This window comes from Scyliorhinus canicula, chromosome 7 (genome assembly GCF_902713615.1).
Source record: "Scyliorhinus canicula chromosome 7, sScyCan1.1, whole genome shotgun sequence".
NCBI classification, from domain to species: Eukaryota; Metazoa; Chordata; class Chondrichthyes; order Carcharhiniformes; family Scyliorhinidae; genus Scyliorhinus; species Scyliorhinus canicula.
The window spans coordinates 50,352,697-50,368,327 of NC_052152.1; the positions used below are offsets into that span (position 1 = coordinate 50,352,697).

The following is a 15,631-nucleotide window of genomic DNA, read 5'->3' on the forward strand; positions in this document are numbered from 1 at the left end:
TATTCCTGGGGAGGAGTGTGGATGCCCTTGCCTTTGCCTCCCTGATCGCCCGCCGTAGAATCCTGTTCGACTGGCAGTCAGAAGCACCACCCAAAACTGCAGACTGGTTGTCCAACCTCTCAGAATCTCTCCAAATGGAGAAAATCAAATTCGCCATCCGAGGGTCAGACGATGGCTTCCACAGAACGTGGGAGCCATTCAACCAATTGTTCCGGGACCTGTTTGTGGCCAATGAACAAGCAGAAGAATAGCCAGGTAGCCAAGAATCAGGAGAAAGTAGCTGAGGAGGGGGAGGGAGGGATAGCAGCTAAACCTAAGAGAAAAGAAAGGCAAACCACAGGATGGGGGGTGGGGTGGATGGAAGAGGGAGGAGACGGGGAACTGTAGAGGGGAACCAGTGAGGTGGGGGGAGAGGCAATGGAAGGGAATGACAGCCGGAAGGAGGGCACGGGAAACAATAACAAACTTGGCACCTACAGGAGCAGAGAACAAGGGAAAGACGGGACGAACGGCTGAAGCGGAGGTGATAGCGAAACGACAACGGCAGCGAAAACCGTCCAGGAGAAGCAAGCAACACCAACACCAGATCCATTCGCGTATTGCCCTCTAATTGTTCTGTATTTGTTTTGCCGGCGCCCAAATGTATATGTACACCCCCCCCCCCCCCCCCCCCCAACCCCCAAGCAGAGGCCTACTTATGTGCTAAAAACAATACTACCAATTGTACAGAGCTGCAGTTGTTCAGCTAGCACATAATACCCTACCAGTAGTTTGTTTTGTTTTTTGTGTGTGTTCCCTTCTCTTCTGTGTGTGTGTGATATGTATATGTATTCTATTTTGTGTACATAATGGTAAATATACTTGATTCAAAAACCCAATAAAAAACATTTATTTAAAAAAAATGAAAAACGTTCTTTAAACATTGAGTGATTAGGATCTCGGGTGCACTGTCTTGGAGTATGGCGGAGGCAGATCATTTGTGGCTTTCAAAAGAGAGTTGGATAATTATCTAAAGTGAAAATTTCTGCAGGATTACAAGGAAAAGATGGAACATTGGGACTAGCTGAGCTATTCTTGCAGAGAGCTGGGACAGACATGAAGGGCCAAATGGTCTCCTGTGCTGTAACTATTCTCTGATTCTATGAAATTAAATGCAATTTACTCATTATGTATACATTTTATGATTGTGGGTTCAGACATTCTAATACCTTTCATTAATACTTGACCAATTGGTATAATCTTTGACTTTCAAGATATGACTATCGGGTATTTGTTTTACAGAATTGCACTCCTTGTTCTTTTCCATTTTTCTTCCACGTATAACTATTGCAAGGAAAATAAGGAGTTTGTGGCACAGTTGGTGGCATTCCTGCCCAACAAGAAGTGTCTGTGTTCATGTCCCATGCCAGTGCTTGTTTTCTACAGAGGAACCAAGCCAGTAGTGCAGGCAAAACTATTGGAACGGTCCCCAACCCCAATAAATGGGGAAAGTTAGCAGCATGAAGGGCATCAAGCTGTAAAACCTGCCAAATCTAAGAATGATAGTTAATATGAGGATTGATCTACCAGCAACCCACGTAACATGGCAAAAGCCAAAAGGGGAAGTTTGTGTGTGTTAATGGAATGGAAAAAATAAAGCAAATGTGCTTGAGAAATATTTTTAATATAGGTTTAAATGGAACATATTTAAAATGAAACGAAATGTATGCTGACATCTAATAAGATTGTGGTGAATGTCGGAAATTATCATTTATTGTATGTTTTGCTGCAGTAAATTTATTAGACACACTGGATTAAAAACCCTGGGTTCAAATACATATAGGCAAGTATGTCTGCTGAAGCTGTGATTCAGGAGTTGTAAAGATGTGGTAATCGTTTATATTGATCATGTACTTGTTTACAGAGAGATGGCTAATAGAATATTGTTTCCAGAAAGGAGCTTCCCTGGAGTGTAGATAATTAATGGCGAATAGTGTTTAGAACATAGAACATAGAACAGTACAGCACAGAACAGGCCCTTCGGCCCTCGATGTTGTGCCGAGCAATGATCACCCTACTTAAACCCACGTAACCCGTATACCCGTAACCCAACAATCCCCCCATTAACCTTACACTACTGGCAATTTAACATGGCCAATCCACCTAACCCGCACATCTTTGGACTGTGGGAGGAAACCGGAGCACCCGGAGGAAACCCACGCCCACACGGGGAGGACGTGCAGACTCCACACAGACAGTGACCCAGCCGGGAATCGAACCTGGGACCCTGGAGCTGTGAAGCATTGATGCTAACCACCATGCTACCGTGAGGCAGGTCATGTTCTAGTTAAGCAGGTCATGGGGCATCTTTGTGCGGTACAGATGATGTAATTAATGGGATGAACTAGGTCTGTCTGGTTTTGGCAGTTTTGCCATAGAATAATCTTTATTATTGTTGTCACAAGTAGGTTTACATTAACACTGTAATTAAGTTACTGTGAAAAGATCCTAGTCGCGCCACAAAGGCGCCTGTTCAGGTACACTGAGGGAGAATTCGGAATGTCAATTCCCCTAATAGCACGTCTTTCAGGACTTGAGGGGGGAAACCAGAGTGCCTGGAGTTAACCCACACAACACTGGGAGAATGTGCAGATTTCACACGGACAGTGATCTAAGCCGGGAATCAAACCTGGGACCCTGGCGCTGTGAAGCAAAAGTGCTAATTACGGTGCTACAGTGCCATAGGATTTGAGTCTGACAAGACAAAGATTTTCAGGTTGTTCCTGAAAGTGTCTCTGCAAAGGTCTGCACAGAGAACAGCAAGTAACCCTGTTTGCTAATTTTATTTGTGTGCATTTTGAACTGTATTGGGTTGCTTTGTTGGAATATATTTAGTGGCAGGTGTAGATACTGAGTTCAAGTTTTTCTTTTTATTGAAGAACTGTTTAACTGTTGATTGTGAAGCTATTTCTTTGATGTGGGTAATTCTGTGTTTAGATTAAAGTTTGTTTTAACATAAAATATATGGGTGGCGCAGTAGTTAGCACTGCTGCCTTATACCTCCAGGGACCCGGGTTCAATTCCGGCCTCAGGTGACGGTGTGGAGTTTGCACGTTATCCTCGTGTCTGCATGGGTGTCCTCTGGGTGCTCTGGTTTCCTCCCACCGTCCAAAGATGTGCAGGTTAGGTGAATTGGCAATGCTAAATTGCCCCTTCGTATCCAAATGGTTAGGTGGGGTTACGGGGATAGGTTGGAGGCCTGGGCTTAAATAGGTTGCTCTTTCCAAGGGCCTGTGAAAACTTGATGGGCCGACCCTGCATTGTAAATTCTAGGATTTTCTTCCTATTGGTCCAAGTCATCATTCCTGGGGTGAAGTATCTTTTCCTCACATTTTTACAAATTGCGAATTGTTTCCAGTTTCTACTCCGGCATCTGGTATCCTAACACAAATTGGGGTCTGGTCCAGTATCCAATCGAGATTCAATTAATAAAATTTCCACACTAAAATTTATAAACAATTGTACTCTCAAATAATTTAATTAAAATGTATCCCCTGCTATACAATAAAGTGAGTTTAAGGAAATCATTTTGATATTTATAATTGAAATTAAATATGTACTTCTATAAAAGAACATGCAGCCCAGCGAACAACATTCCCCACCTCAACAAATATAACTACGTCATTTGAATACAATCCTGTTTCAGATTTTGTACTGACGGCCTCTTATTATAAGAACACCCAATAAAGTGGTTTGTACCACAAATCCTTGCCTTTGTTTCTCATGAACTGTATTTTTTATTTGGCTGTTTGTAATCACTAGACCAATTTACAGTAACACCAGACTTCCTGACTTCATCTTTTCACTTAACCCACTGCACAGTAACAGATCACTGGCAATTAACCTTACTGTACAAACACAGTACCTTGCAATGCTTTTACAATGGAAAGTCAGTAAATAGATAGCTAAATAAGTTAAATGATTAGTGTCAGCACAGCACGGCACAGTGGTCAGCACTGTTGCCTCACAACACCAGGGAACAGGGTTTGATTGCAGCTTTGGGTGACTGTGTGGAGTAAGCACGTTATCCCCATGGCTACCTGGGCTTCCTCCGGGTGGTCCGTTTTCTGCCCACAGTCCGAAGATGTGTAGGCTGGGTGGATGGATTGGCCATGATCAATGCATAGGTGCAACTTTTGAAAATTATGCATAGGCCAAATCACTGTGGTTTTTAAGACAGAGATGGATAGGTTCTTGATTAATAAAGGGATATGGGGAGAAGGCGGGAGAATGGCGATGAGAAAATATCGGCCATGATTGAATGGCGGAGCAGACTCAATGGGCCGAATAGCCTAAATCTGCTCCTATGTCTTATGGTTGTAGGGTTACAGGAATAGAACATAGAACTGTACAGCACAGTACAGGCCCTACGGGCCACGATATTGTGCCGAACTAGTCTATATTTTGATCCTGGCTCAGGGTCTGTCTGAGTGGGTTTCACACCCATTACCCAGTGGATTGGCCACCCTAAATTGCCCCTTAATTTGGGGGGGGGGGGGGGGGGGTACTCTAAATTTTTTTTTTTTTTAAAGCAATAGGACAGGGGAGTGGGTCCAGGTAGAATGCTTCTTTGGAGGGTCGGTACAGACTCTATGGGCTGAATGGTCTACACTAGGGATTCTTAATTTAAAACGTTTCTTTTTATTTTCTCCAGGTACAAGAAAAACATGAAGGCATTTTACTTTGTACATCCAACATTTAGGTCTAAGGTAAGGGCTTTGTGTAATGAATACTATACTTGATACTATAATACTATGATAGTCCATGATACTATACTTATGGCAAATCAGAATATCTATGAATCTAAAATTAGGAAAACTGAATGTGCAAAATGAGCAGGAGCAGAGTATTATTTACTGCATTTCTTTTACAAAACATTAATTTTAATGTGTTGCACCATGGCAACATAAGTTCAAACATAATTCAAGCAAATTCTTATTTGGTGATTGATAACTTAGTCATATATTTTATGAAACAGTTATATTTTTGAGAATCAAGTTTAGTGTAGTAGAATATTTAATCACCAGTATACTCTTATCTTGGATTACATATTTCTGTTCAATACTTTGTGACATAGTTTCAAATAGATAATTACCCACAAAGAACTAAATGGGAAGGTGTAAACTTAGGAACACTAAAGAGGATATTTTTTTAAAAGTGCATTGCATCTTGGTAAATTTACTGCACAAATTATTGATCTGTTACTAGGAGAGGAATTGACATGTGCCAGTCACAAGCATGCGTTGCTCATTGTCATTCCAAATAAGTCATTTGCATATTCCCAAATGAGTATAAATTGAAACACATTTCAACAATAGGAGTGTTGTTTGCCCAAATTTAATCTCTACGCAAGAAACCGTAACTCTTTAATTTCTTAAAGTGTACTCTTTAAGTATAAAGATAGCAAAGCCTAGTTAAAACTATACAAGGCACTTGTTAGACCACACCTGTAATACTGTTTTGATCTCCTTATCTATAGAAAGATGTACTGGCATGGATGCATTCTAGAGAAGGTGGATTCCTCCATTCTATGGAGGGATTTTGTTATCAGAGGCTTTAGTAGGTTGGGCCTGTACTCATTGAAAGAATGAGGGGCATAGTAGGACATAACTGGGTGGATGCTGAGAGGTTGTTTCCGCTTGTGGGAGAGTCTAGGACCAGAGGGCGTATTTTCAGAATAAGACGTTGGCCATTTAAGACAGATGAAGAGCAATTTCTTATGAGGACTGTGAATCTGTGAAATTATTTACTGTTGAGAATTGTGGAGCTGGCTTATTAATTATGTTCAGGACTGAGATAGACAGATTTCTGATCAGTTTTTTAAAAAATCAAGGGATAAGATGGGAAAGTGGAGTTGAGGATTATCATATAAGATCAGCCATGATCTCATTGAATGGGAGAGTAGACTTGATGGATCAAATAGCCACTACTCCTACCTCTTGGTCCTAATTAAAAGTAATTGCTTATTGTCACAAATAGGCTTCAATGAAGTGTCATGTGAGAACACCTTTTAAGAAATGGCGGTTCATCTAATAGCTGTGGTAGGTGTACCTTTAAGAAATGGGGGGTTATTAGAGAGCTGCAATGATATCAGAATGGGTGGAGCTGGGCTGTCTGCTTTACTTTCATTTTAGGCTGTTTGTTACAGGGTGTGGTTAGTTTCATTTTGAAAGCTGGATAGCTGCAGGCAAAGCAAGGGGCTAGATGAGGATCTCTCTCTGCAAACTAAAGACTTACTCCAAATCAATTAGGTGATTTCAAAGTGCTGACTGCTCTCAATAGTGAATTTGAACCTGCTCTCTGTTAAAAAGGGTCTTTTGTCTTCCAGATGTTGTTTGGGAATTTGGGGATTTATTGGTGTTGATAGTTGTTAAGATGTTTACTGTGGGTTTATAAAGTGTTAACTGGTTTCACAAATAAACATTGTTTTAATTTAAAAGTGCTGTAAAGCTCTGTTGCACCACACCTGTAGAGTGGACCGTGTGCTCCCCACACCACAATCTATTAAAAGTTGTGGGTCAGGTGAACTCCATGATAGACTTTGGGATTCTCTAAACCCTGGCCTATAACAGAAGTTACCGTGAAAAGCCCCTAGTCGCCACATTCCACCGTCTGTTTGGGGAGACCCGTACGGGAATTGAACCCGCGCTGCTGGCATTGTTCTGCATTACAAGCCAGCTGTTTAGCCCACTGTGCTAACCCAGCTCCTATAATTATTTTATATTTCTAAAATATAATTCAATAGACTGCATCCTTTTTTTAAAAAGAATATTTGACTTGGGTTATTTTCTTGCACTTCGATTCCACTGCATCTTCCAAAAGTGCAGAAAGGCTGAGTAACAGCTGCTGATTGAAAGTGTGAACAGTAGAAATTTATACCATCACTAAAATTAGGTTAATTTCTTCATTAACGAAATGACAAAAAATAAAAAGGGCTGCAATGTAGCAAGTACAATTTACAGCCTCTGTGGGATAATAGTTCCAGGTCAATTAATAGAGAATGAGCTTTTATGAAACAAAAGTTCTCGTTTATCTTGATGCTACTGTTTCCATTGTGCAGCACTTTCAAATGTTTCAAGGTTCCAGTAGAATGTTGCAAAATAAAGTTATCAGAATGACGTTACCGCTGCAATCTGTTGAGGCTAATTGCTGCTAACTAAAGTATAATTTTCAAAAGTTGCAAATTTCAAACTCATGGCTCATTTTCTGTTATGTTTTTGCTTATCTAGATGATGACCTGGATGTTCACAACCTTTTCTGTCTCTGGATTAAAGGACAAAGTTCATCATGTTGAGACCCTCCCTCAGTTATTTGCGCTCATTTCACCGGAGCAAATTGACATTCCACCCTTTGTACTGGAGTACGATGCTAGGGTAAATCAACAGATTACCGTCCCTGTCCAATTGTTTGAACTTTTTACTTGGAAAAAGTAGTTGTGTTTTTCTGGTGAATGTTTATTCCTTTTCACAATTTGAAAATCATTTGTCCAATTAAAGATCCTTCAGCATTTACTTTTTTCCCCCCAATTGTGGTCTGTCTTTGATCAACTCAATTTAGATGAAAAATCTCTTTATGCTGTATGGGAGACATCTTCGAAGAACTGGTCAAAGTTGATGGGGAATAAAAGATTTTACTCCTATCCTGTATGTGAGACATCTCAGAATAACTGGTCAAAGCTTGTGGGGAATAAAAGGTTTTACTCCCAATCAGAAAACTTGACGAGAATGATGTACCATATCTATATTTGAAGTAATTCACAGTTCCTTGAGACAAGAAAAAATGCAGGTTCCATGGTACTGACCATGTAACTGTTCTCTTTAACACAACTTGCAGGCATCCATCAAGTTTTTACTTAATCCACTTTTTATCTTGGCCTGTACCGAGTGTCACTTTACTAGAAACTAAGCATATGGAGAATAAGCACTCCTGTTTCACCACTCCAAAGCGGAGCAAGCAGACAAATAATTAAGGAAGGACAATGTTCCTGAATTTCATTCAGTATGAGGGAGCTAAATTCGCATTACCAATTAAAAAGAGAAATTCCTGGGTTAATAGCTGTCTGTACTTCAGCTTATTTCCAAACTTGCACATCCAGTATGGTGACTGTTGTAAAACACCACATCTCTTTCTCTGTCATCGTCCCCGCCCCCCGCACTTTCCCAATAGAATAAATAATAGAATGATCAGAGAACAAGTGAATCCAATTTGGATTGTGGAAGGGACTCAAATTTAACAGTTTCCCTATCTTCTTGATCATTTTACTGATAACTGGTTTTTATGTCCTTTCTTAACTGAATTAAATTTCTGAAAATGCAGTCGCAAGATTTGAAGGACTCTAGATTACTAGTGTGAGAACATTGCAATGATACTGTTGTTCCTTAATCTAAGACTAACAGGTTTAAAAGCTTGATGTTCCTAGAAAACCTACATATTTCTGAATGATTTTGGGTGAAGCTGTGACAAAAGCTTGGATGTTCATGAGCTCCTACTCCCTGCTCTTTCACTTTGTCTGACGGAGAATGGTGAGCTGAAAAATAGCTGTTTGTGCAGAATCTAAACTGCCGATTCACTGACAGCATCATTAAAGTTTTCTTAAATCTTGATAGAAAAGGTGTTTTTTTTTTAGGTTTTTCTAGGAGATGTGACCATTCTACACTTTTTATTAAGATTCAACTGGAAATGGGGGCGGCACGGTGGCGCAATGGTTAGCATTGCTGCCTCACAGCACCATGGACCCGATTTCAATCCTGGATCTGGGTCACTGTCCATGTGGAATTTGCACATTCACCCCAGTGTCTGCGTGGGTCTCACCCCCACAGCCCAAAGATGTTCAGGTAAGTAGATTGGTCACGCTAAATTGCCCCTTAATTTAAAAAAAATTAAATTGGAAATAAAACACCTTACAAATGGAAAGAATTTCTTGGTGTAATCTGGTAACTCTAGTTACCACAACAGCAGTGTCGTCTGGGGTTTACACAATCTCTCCATGCCTGAGGGGGTTTCCTCTTGGTGCTCCGGTTTCTTCCCACAGTCCAAAGATGTGTGGGTTAGGTGGATTGGCCATGCTAAATTGTCCCTTAGTGCAGGTTAGGTTACGAGCGAACTTGGGTGGGGTGCTCTTTCGGATCGTCAATGCAGACACGATGGGCCGAATGGCCTCCTGCACTGTAGGGATTCTATGAAAATATACTTATGTAAGTTTGTATAGTTGGTTTGTGAAATGTGCCTACGATATTAGCAATTATCTTTTTAAATAATGGAAACTGTATGCAGTTAAGTGTAAACTTGTAAGTTAGCAGTATTTTAGCAATGTATGTCATGAGGTTGTGTACTAAGGGCAAAGACTTTTGAAGATTTCTAATGGAGGAGTTAGGATTGAAGGAGGAAAATCTAAATTGAAGAAAATTGAAATGACCATCTCCCTCTGTTTTCTTCATAGGTTAATGGACCTTACCAATATTCATGCCCCTCTTCTCCTGATCTCTGAAGAGCCAGCATGCTATTGGTTTCTATATTCAACTACATATCAACAGCTGAATGATCTGAATGAATATTCAGGAGCCCTTTTTTATCAGCTTTTTTGAAATGTTTTTAGGGTAGCATTCAAATTGTATGCGAGGCAGAATGCAAGGGTCAGCATCTTCTGACTGTGGGATGAAAATGTTTTACAATGCTTTCCTATTATTTAAAAATTATTTCAAAGATCATGCGTTTTAAATTCTAATAATTGGTTATTGATTCCATTGGCTGTCGATCAAATCTCTCAATCCTGAAAATTCCTGCAAGGTTGTGGTGTAAGGGTTAATTAACTCTATTCCAAAGATAGCATCTTAAATTTACATTTTTTATAACTTGTGTCTGTGCCTGATAACTTCAACTGAACAATAAAACTGGTGCATAGAGGATGAGTGATGTAATATTAATAATTCAGGATGTAGAACTTTTTAAAGTAGTTTTTGGTTATGACCATTACAAGTCAATACTTGATTCTTACTGTTAAGTCACTTGTTGGGTTTTATAAAACGGAAACAACTTCAGACTTACATCAAGATATACTCAGGCAAAATTGAAATTGATCTATAACCAGAAAATTATCTTGTATGCTCAGTTTGTACCTAAATAATTGAAGTTGATGTGAACATGCTGCAAACTTGAGGTCAGCAGCTGTCTGTACTCCAACTTCAATTCAGTAAAGCAAACCGTCATGTGTTGCTCTTCCTTACTGAAGATTCATATTTATCCTGTAGGTGAGCAATTAGACATACAGGAGTACTGCAATTATTTTGCCTTTGTTAGAAACATATCCCAAAGGCACAAATTTAGTTTTGAGAAATGCAAAACTCTACTTCAATCAAATGATATTAACTTCAGGCAAACACGCTCTTGATGTTGTTTTGAAAATGGTTCACTGGTCAGAAAGCCTCCTGTTGGCATTCCTGCTCAAAATAGTTGATCAATCGTGCATGCTCTTTACTTTGTGGGTAAATGTCAGTGGGTTTCTAACTTTTTGTTATCGATGATGTTTCCAGGGCTTCCTTATTGAAATTACATTGAATAATGTTGCTTTGCAGTAGAAATATCAATGATTCTTGTTAATAATTGTTTTTATTGTACAGCCTCTACGGAAAATCTTAAGATAATTACTTTTAGTTCTATTTAATAGTCACTGGCTTTTAAATCTTAGCTTTTACAGATTGTTAATCAACAGTTGCAAACACAACAGAAGGGACTATTATCTTCATTTAAATGCAATGCAGAATATTTTTATTCTCATCATAATGCCACAATTTAAACCTTTGATTCAGAAAATACTTAGCTCAGAAAAGGAAATTTTAGATAGTCGTCAGATACTTTTTCTTTAGTTGTTTAGTGGCCATAATATATCAAAATATGCTGGACAATTATTCCATTTAAAATGCTTAACGTGATTTCCATGTGTCTAGTTAGATGCTTGATGCCAGCTTTGAATCCAGCCCTGGCAGGTAGAATAAAAATCCATTCTGCCACATTTTCAGGCAACTAACTGGCAAGATCTTGCTATACAAAAATTAGGTAGTTAATTTCCTACTTCAATCAGAACCAAGACGGCTGTTGTGCAAATGTCACAACTGATACATGGACGTTTACATGAAAGTAGGGTTGGATACATTGTTTATGTGAGTGGGAAATGTTTTTATCTGAGATTTTGTAGAAGTATTCTAAAACTCAAAAATAATGTCTTACTGTTTGGAGAATTGTAAAGATTTTTTCTTTTCCTATGATTTTTCCAGTCAAATTTATCATGTCCATGTTGTAAATAGCCTTTGTTTACACTACAACTGTAAATGCACATAATCATTGCACCACTGTCCATTTAGAACATTTTCCTATATCTGTTTATATTGGATATATTCACTTTGACATTTCATTGTAATATAATTTCCATTCAGTTATTTTTCACATTTACATTTTATGAACTTGCTTAAAACTTCAGATAGACAATTGTGAAACAAAGCAGTTCTAATGAAATTGAGGGTGTTGTCCTTTTTTTGAGGCAATAGTGGCTACTTCTTCTGGGTTGGAGAATGAATTGAGTTTATTCTTTGAGCTTCTGATTCATTCCTTTCACCCAAGAATATAAACCAGGCCAATAGAATGATTTTGCATGTTGGCCAGTATTAGCTTTTCCATTGAGGGATTTCCTCCTGTTTCTCTGGTCAAGAGCTAATAAAATGAGCCATGTATTGGCTTTGATGTCAAAGTTGTAATTGTAAAGAATTGTGATGCCAACTTGTCTACCACTATACTGAAGATTGGGGCATTTGGCTAAAAATTGTTTGCTTGAGAAGTGCAAATTATGTATGTGAATTTCTTAGGCATATACATTGTGAACAAGATTTAAATCCTAGCATTTCAGCTGATTTAAAGAGGTTACAAGATGTATTACGTTTATTTTTTTCCCCTATTTCAAGAAGAGCCAAGCCTTTCCTTAATAAAAACCTCGAGGTGCATCCTTTTCTTTAACTAGGAATGAGCCACAAACAGTGGCGAAAGTTCAAAAATGCACATTCTTTGCTTAATTACTATTTGCTGCATGCACAACCTTCCATTAAAAAATCAGCTATCGAAAACTCAATGAATATGTATATAAACAAAATTCCGCATTTCATATTTTAGGTCAGTAGCCAATCTTCACACTAATAGTTCACTGCTATCCACATTTCCCCAAATTTACAATATGTTGGTTCTTATTTTGCACTCAATTATGTGGTGGCTCACTCGAAATATAGCACAACATAGAAGTGGAGTCCTACTTTTTGCATTAACCAAAACTTGACGGTGATAGGAACCCTGATTTCCAATTTCTTGACAAGAGCTTCCAACATCAAAAATGTTGCTATGGAATATCAGATTTTTAGGAGAATGGAGGCAAGGCGAATCTCCACTAGGAATGATGATACGCGGGGGGAGGAAAATTCAAATTTTACTATTGTTCAAAGTATAGACAGATATTACTGATGTCCTTTCACTTATTGAAAGACAATGCTAAACAAATTGAGTGGCACGTCATCAGAATATGTATCTTGTATAAAAGACTAGAATTGTAGTTTCCCATCACAAGTTAAACGCAATTGCGAGTATCCCAAATCAACTGTCATACAGCAGCAAAATTCTTCACTACCATGCAAATTTGCAGAATAAATGCTGCTCAAATTTTAAACTTCTGCATTAGGACTTCCTTCACGGGGGCTTAATTTGAGATTTTGATTATTGCTTTAGGAATATTTCCATTTCTAGTACTGGTAGAATTTCAATTTCCCCGCCTGTGGCACTTCGAAGCACCCTACTCCTGTCTCCAGCTTTTTTGGGAGGGGAGGACAGTCATGTTCAGCAATATAGAAAAACTATTCAGCTGCTTAGACCTAGATGATTGTTCTTTGTGCCAAAAAGCTTTGAATCTGCAATCACGACAGTGTGCCACATGGCTAACAATATTGCTGCCAAATCATTTATTTTGTATATGTAAAGGTCAAGCATGTACTGAGAGATGCATCTTAAACACAAAATTCTCTCTTCTACACTTCACTTAAATATCATCACTGTAGCTAAACCGCACAAGTCTCGAGCTCATGGTTCCCCACATTGTTCAGTTACACAATGGTTCTGTTATCATTTGTGTTAAAACTGGTTTCACTTTTATTTGCACAGTTTTTGTTTGGGTGAGAACTGATGCATTTATCCTGAAATTTATGTGAAAGAACTTGCCCTATTTGGGCAGGGAAATTTTATTTTGTGTTAATAAAACGTTGTCAATCAAGTATTTTGAGTATTTTGTTCTTTAATTGTTTTTGTATAGATGTGCGCTCAATTGCTTTTCTTAGTTAACCAAGTAATGATCTAAATTCCCCTGAATACTCTTTTAAAAAAAAATATATATATATATATAGTAATTTCAATAATTGAATCCAGATTTTAAGGGCTACAATGTGAACTTTAAACTCTCGATGTTGGATGAAATGAGCTTCATGCTTTCAGCTCTCTGAATCTGTTATGCAACTTTTTCATTCATAAAAGAAAATGTGTATCCTCCTTTATTATATTTTTCACCACTTGTCTGCCTGTAATCCTTAAGGCTGCTGCTGCTTTAAAAGCACAATGGATCGATGAATGAAAAATCTGCTCATGTTTTGAGACTATTGAATATTATGAGAAAAGTTGAGCAGGTTACACAATCAACTTGAAAAAGACTGACTAAAGCAAGATTATGAATTGTACTCGTGCAGTTGACAAATTGAGAAAATGAATTCAGGTAGAACCTTTACAAAGAGTACATGGGCTACGTTGCTAGGAAAATGTATTGATGTAAATATATAAATGGTTCACCAGCCAACTGAATAGTTCTAAAGAAAGATGGAATTGAGGGAGGTGCTGAAATAGGAAGCCAGGTGTTAGGATCAATCACTGGATTTATTTGGCTAAACAACCTTTTTCTCAAATTTTCCTTTGTGAATTAAGTTTTGTTTCAAATAGTAACCCATCTTGTTTGTCAATTGCATGATGCAATTGGAAACACTGATTCTCATTGAACTGACAACTTTAACCATTAGTTACTTTAAACACATTCATTCTGCAAATAATGTAATAATATGCCTAGATAACACATGTTGAGTTAGTGGAAAATTCCATGCTTTAAACTGCTTTGACTATGTTGCTCATTATGCATTCCCTTAATTTGCTCTGTTTTGTTTTTTATAAATTTAGAGTACCCAATTATTTTTTCCAATTAAGGGGCAATTTAGCATGGCCAATCCACCTAACCTGCACATCTTTGGGTTGTGGGGGCGAAACCCACGCAGACACAGGGAGAATGTGCAAACTCCACACGGGCCGGGATTCAAACTCGGGTCCTCAGCGCCGTGAGGCAGCAATGCTAACCACTGTGCCACCGTGCTGCCCTAATTTGCTCTGTTTTAATTACCATTGCTCTAGAGTCGCCAGGTGATACCACCACAGGGTTCAAAGCCAAGTACTGATCAATAACTCAATACACCAGTTAGTAAGTTTGAAATCAATACACATTTATTTACACACAGTCAATTATTACTCATGCATAAACTCTACTCACTCAACTACAACTGCTACTAAAGCCTATACTTGGCTTCGAGTGGCCCACCAGGTCAGAGGAACAATGGCCGTTGATACTGCTGGCTTCGAACTGGTACGGAATAGTAGCTAGGAGCGTCTATCTCGTAGCATGCGTTGACCTTAGACTTACTTGGTTGATGCAGCTGTTAGGCAGGTCTCTCCTCGCTGAGAGCCAAGATCAAGAGAGCGAACTGAACTTGGGAACGCTATCTTATAGTCCCCAGGGGTTTCGAGCCCTTCTGGGCGAACCCCGGACTTGGTCCCAATTAATTGGACCATGTCCCAATATTTCCTATCGATTTTCTCCCACTGGCGCCGGGGAGTCTGTCTTGGTCTCGATTGTTTCAATGTTTCTTTTTATCCCTGGAGATAGCTCATTAATATGTTAATGGCTATTGGTTTCGGTTCTGTCTGGGTTCTGCAAATCTTAATACACAGGAAACCTTGCACCTGCTTGTTTTCTCTGGTGTTGTCTGTTTTTCCCTGCACTCCTTGCGAGTGTCCATTTTGAACCGGGACGTGGCCACCTCAGGTGGCTATAACTATAGCAATGTATTTGTAAATGATTGTACTTAGTAGGTGGGTGGGGGCAGGCAGCTGGCTAGACATCTAGTGCATGGATCAGATTAGTGCTAACAGCACAGGGTTCAATCCCTGTTCTGGCTGAGATAGATTTGGGGCCTGCCTCATCCGAGCAGTAATAAAAATCATAGCACTTTGATTTGCTGAACCACAGCAAAGACCTGCCTTCAGACAGAACTCAATACGAAGAATGTCAACAGTTCTATTCAAATGTAGCAATTTGCTTGATTCCATTTGCATCACCATTTAGTCATGGGCCGAAAGAATCCAAATGGTTCTGCTAATCCATGCATAGTGGAGGGAAGAGAAAGCAGAATTATTGCTGTGCATACTTAAAAAGAATATGTGCCAGAGAAGTCTGGGTCGTTAATACCTATATTTAAGA

At 38.9% G+C, this 15,631-nt stretch overlaps 1 protein-coding gene across 8 annotated transcripts in view; it reads left to right on the forward strand.

Moving 5' to 3' along the window:
- The window catches only part of gdap2 (ganglioside induced differentiation associated protein 2), a 72,275-nt gene extending 58,938 nt beyond the window's left edge, over window positions 1-13,337 (forward strand). For 6 of the 8 annotated variants that reach the window (XM_038801998.1, XM_038801997.1, XM_038801992.1 and 3 more), the window contains 2 exons: window positions 4,694-4,748; window positions 7,269-7,550. In XM_038801998.1, the coding sequence (XP_038657926.1) occupies window positions 4,694-4,748; window positions 7,269-7,472 (259 nt within the window). In that variant the 3' untranslated portion in view covers window positions 7,473-7,550. Of the gene's footprint in view, window positions 1-4,693; window positions 4,749-7,268; window positions 7,551-9,478 lie in introns of those variants that run through there. The other 2 variants (XM_038801993.1, XM_038801995.1) reach the window with 1 other exon arrangement.
- Window positions 13,338-15,631: the final 2,294 nt, after the last annotated feature.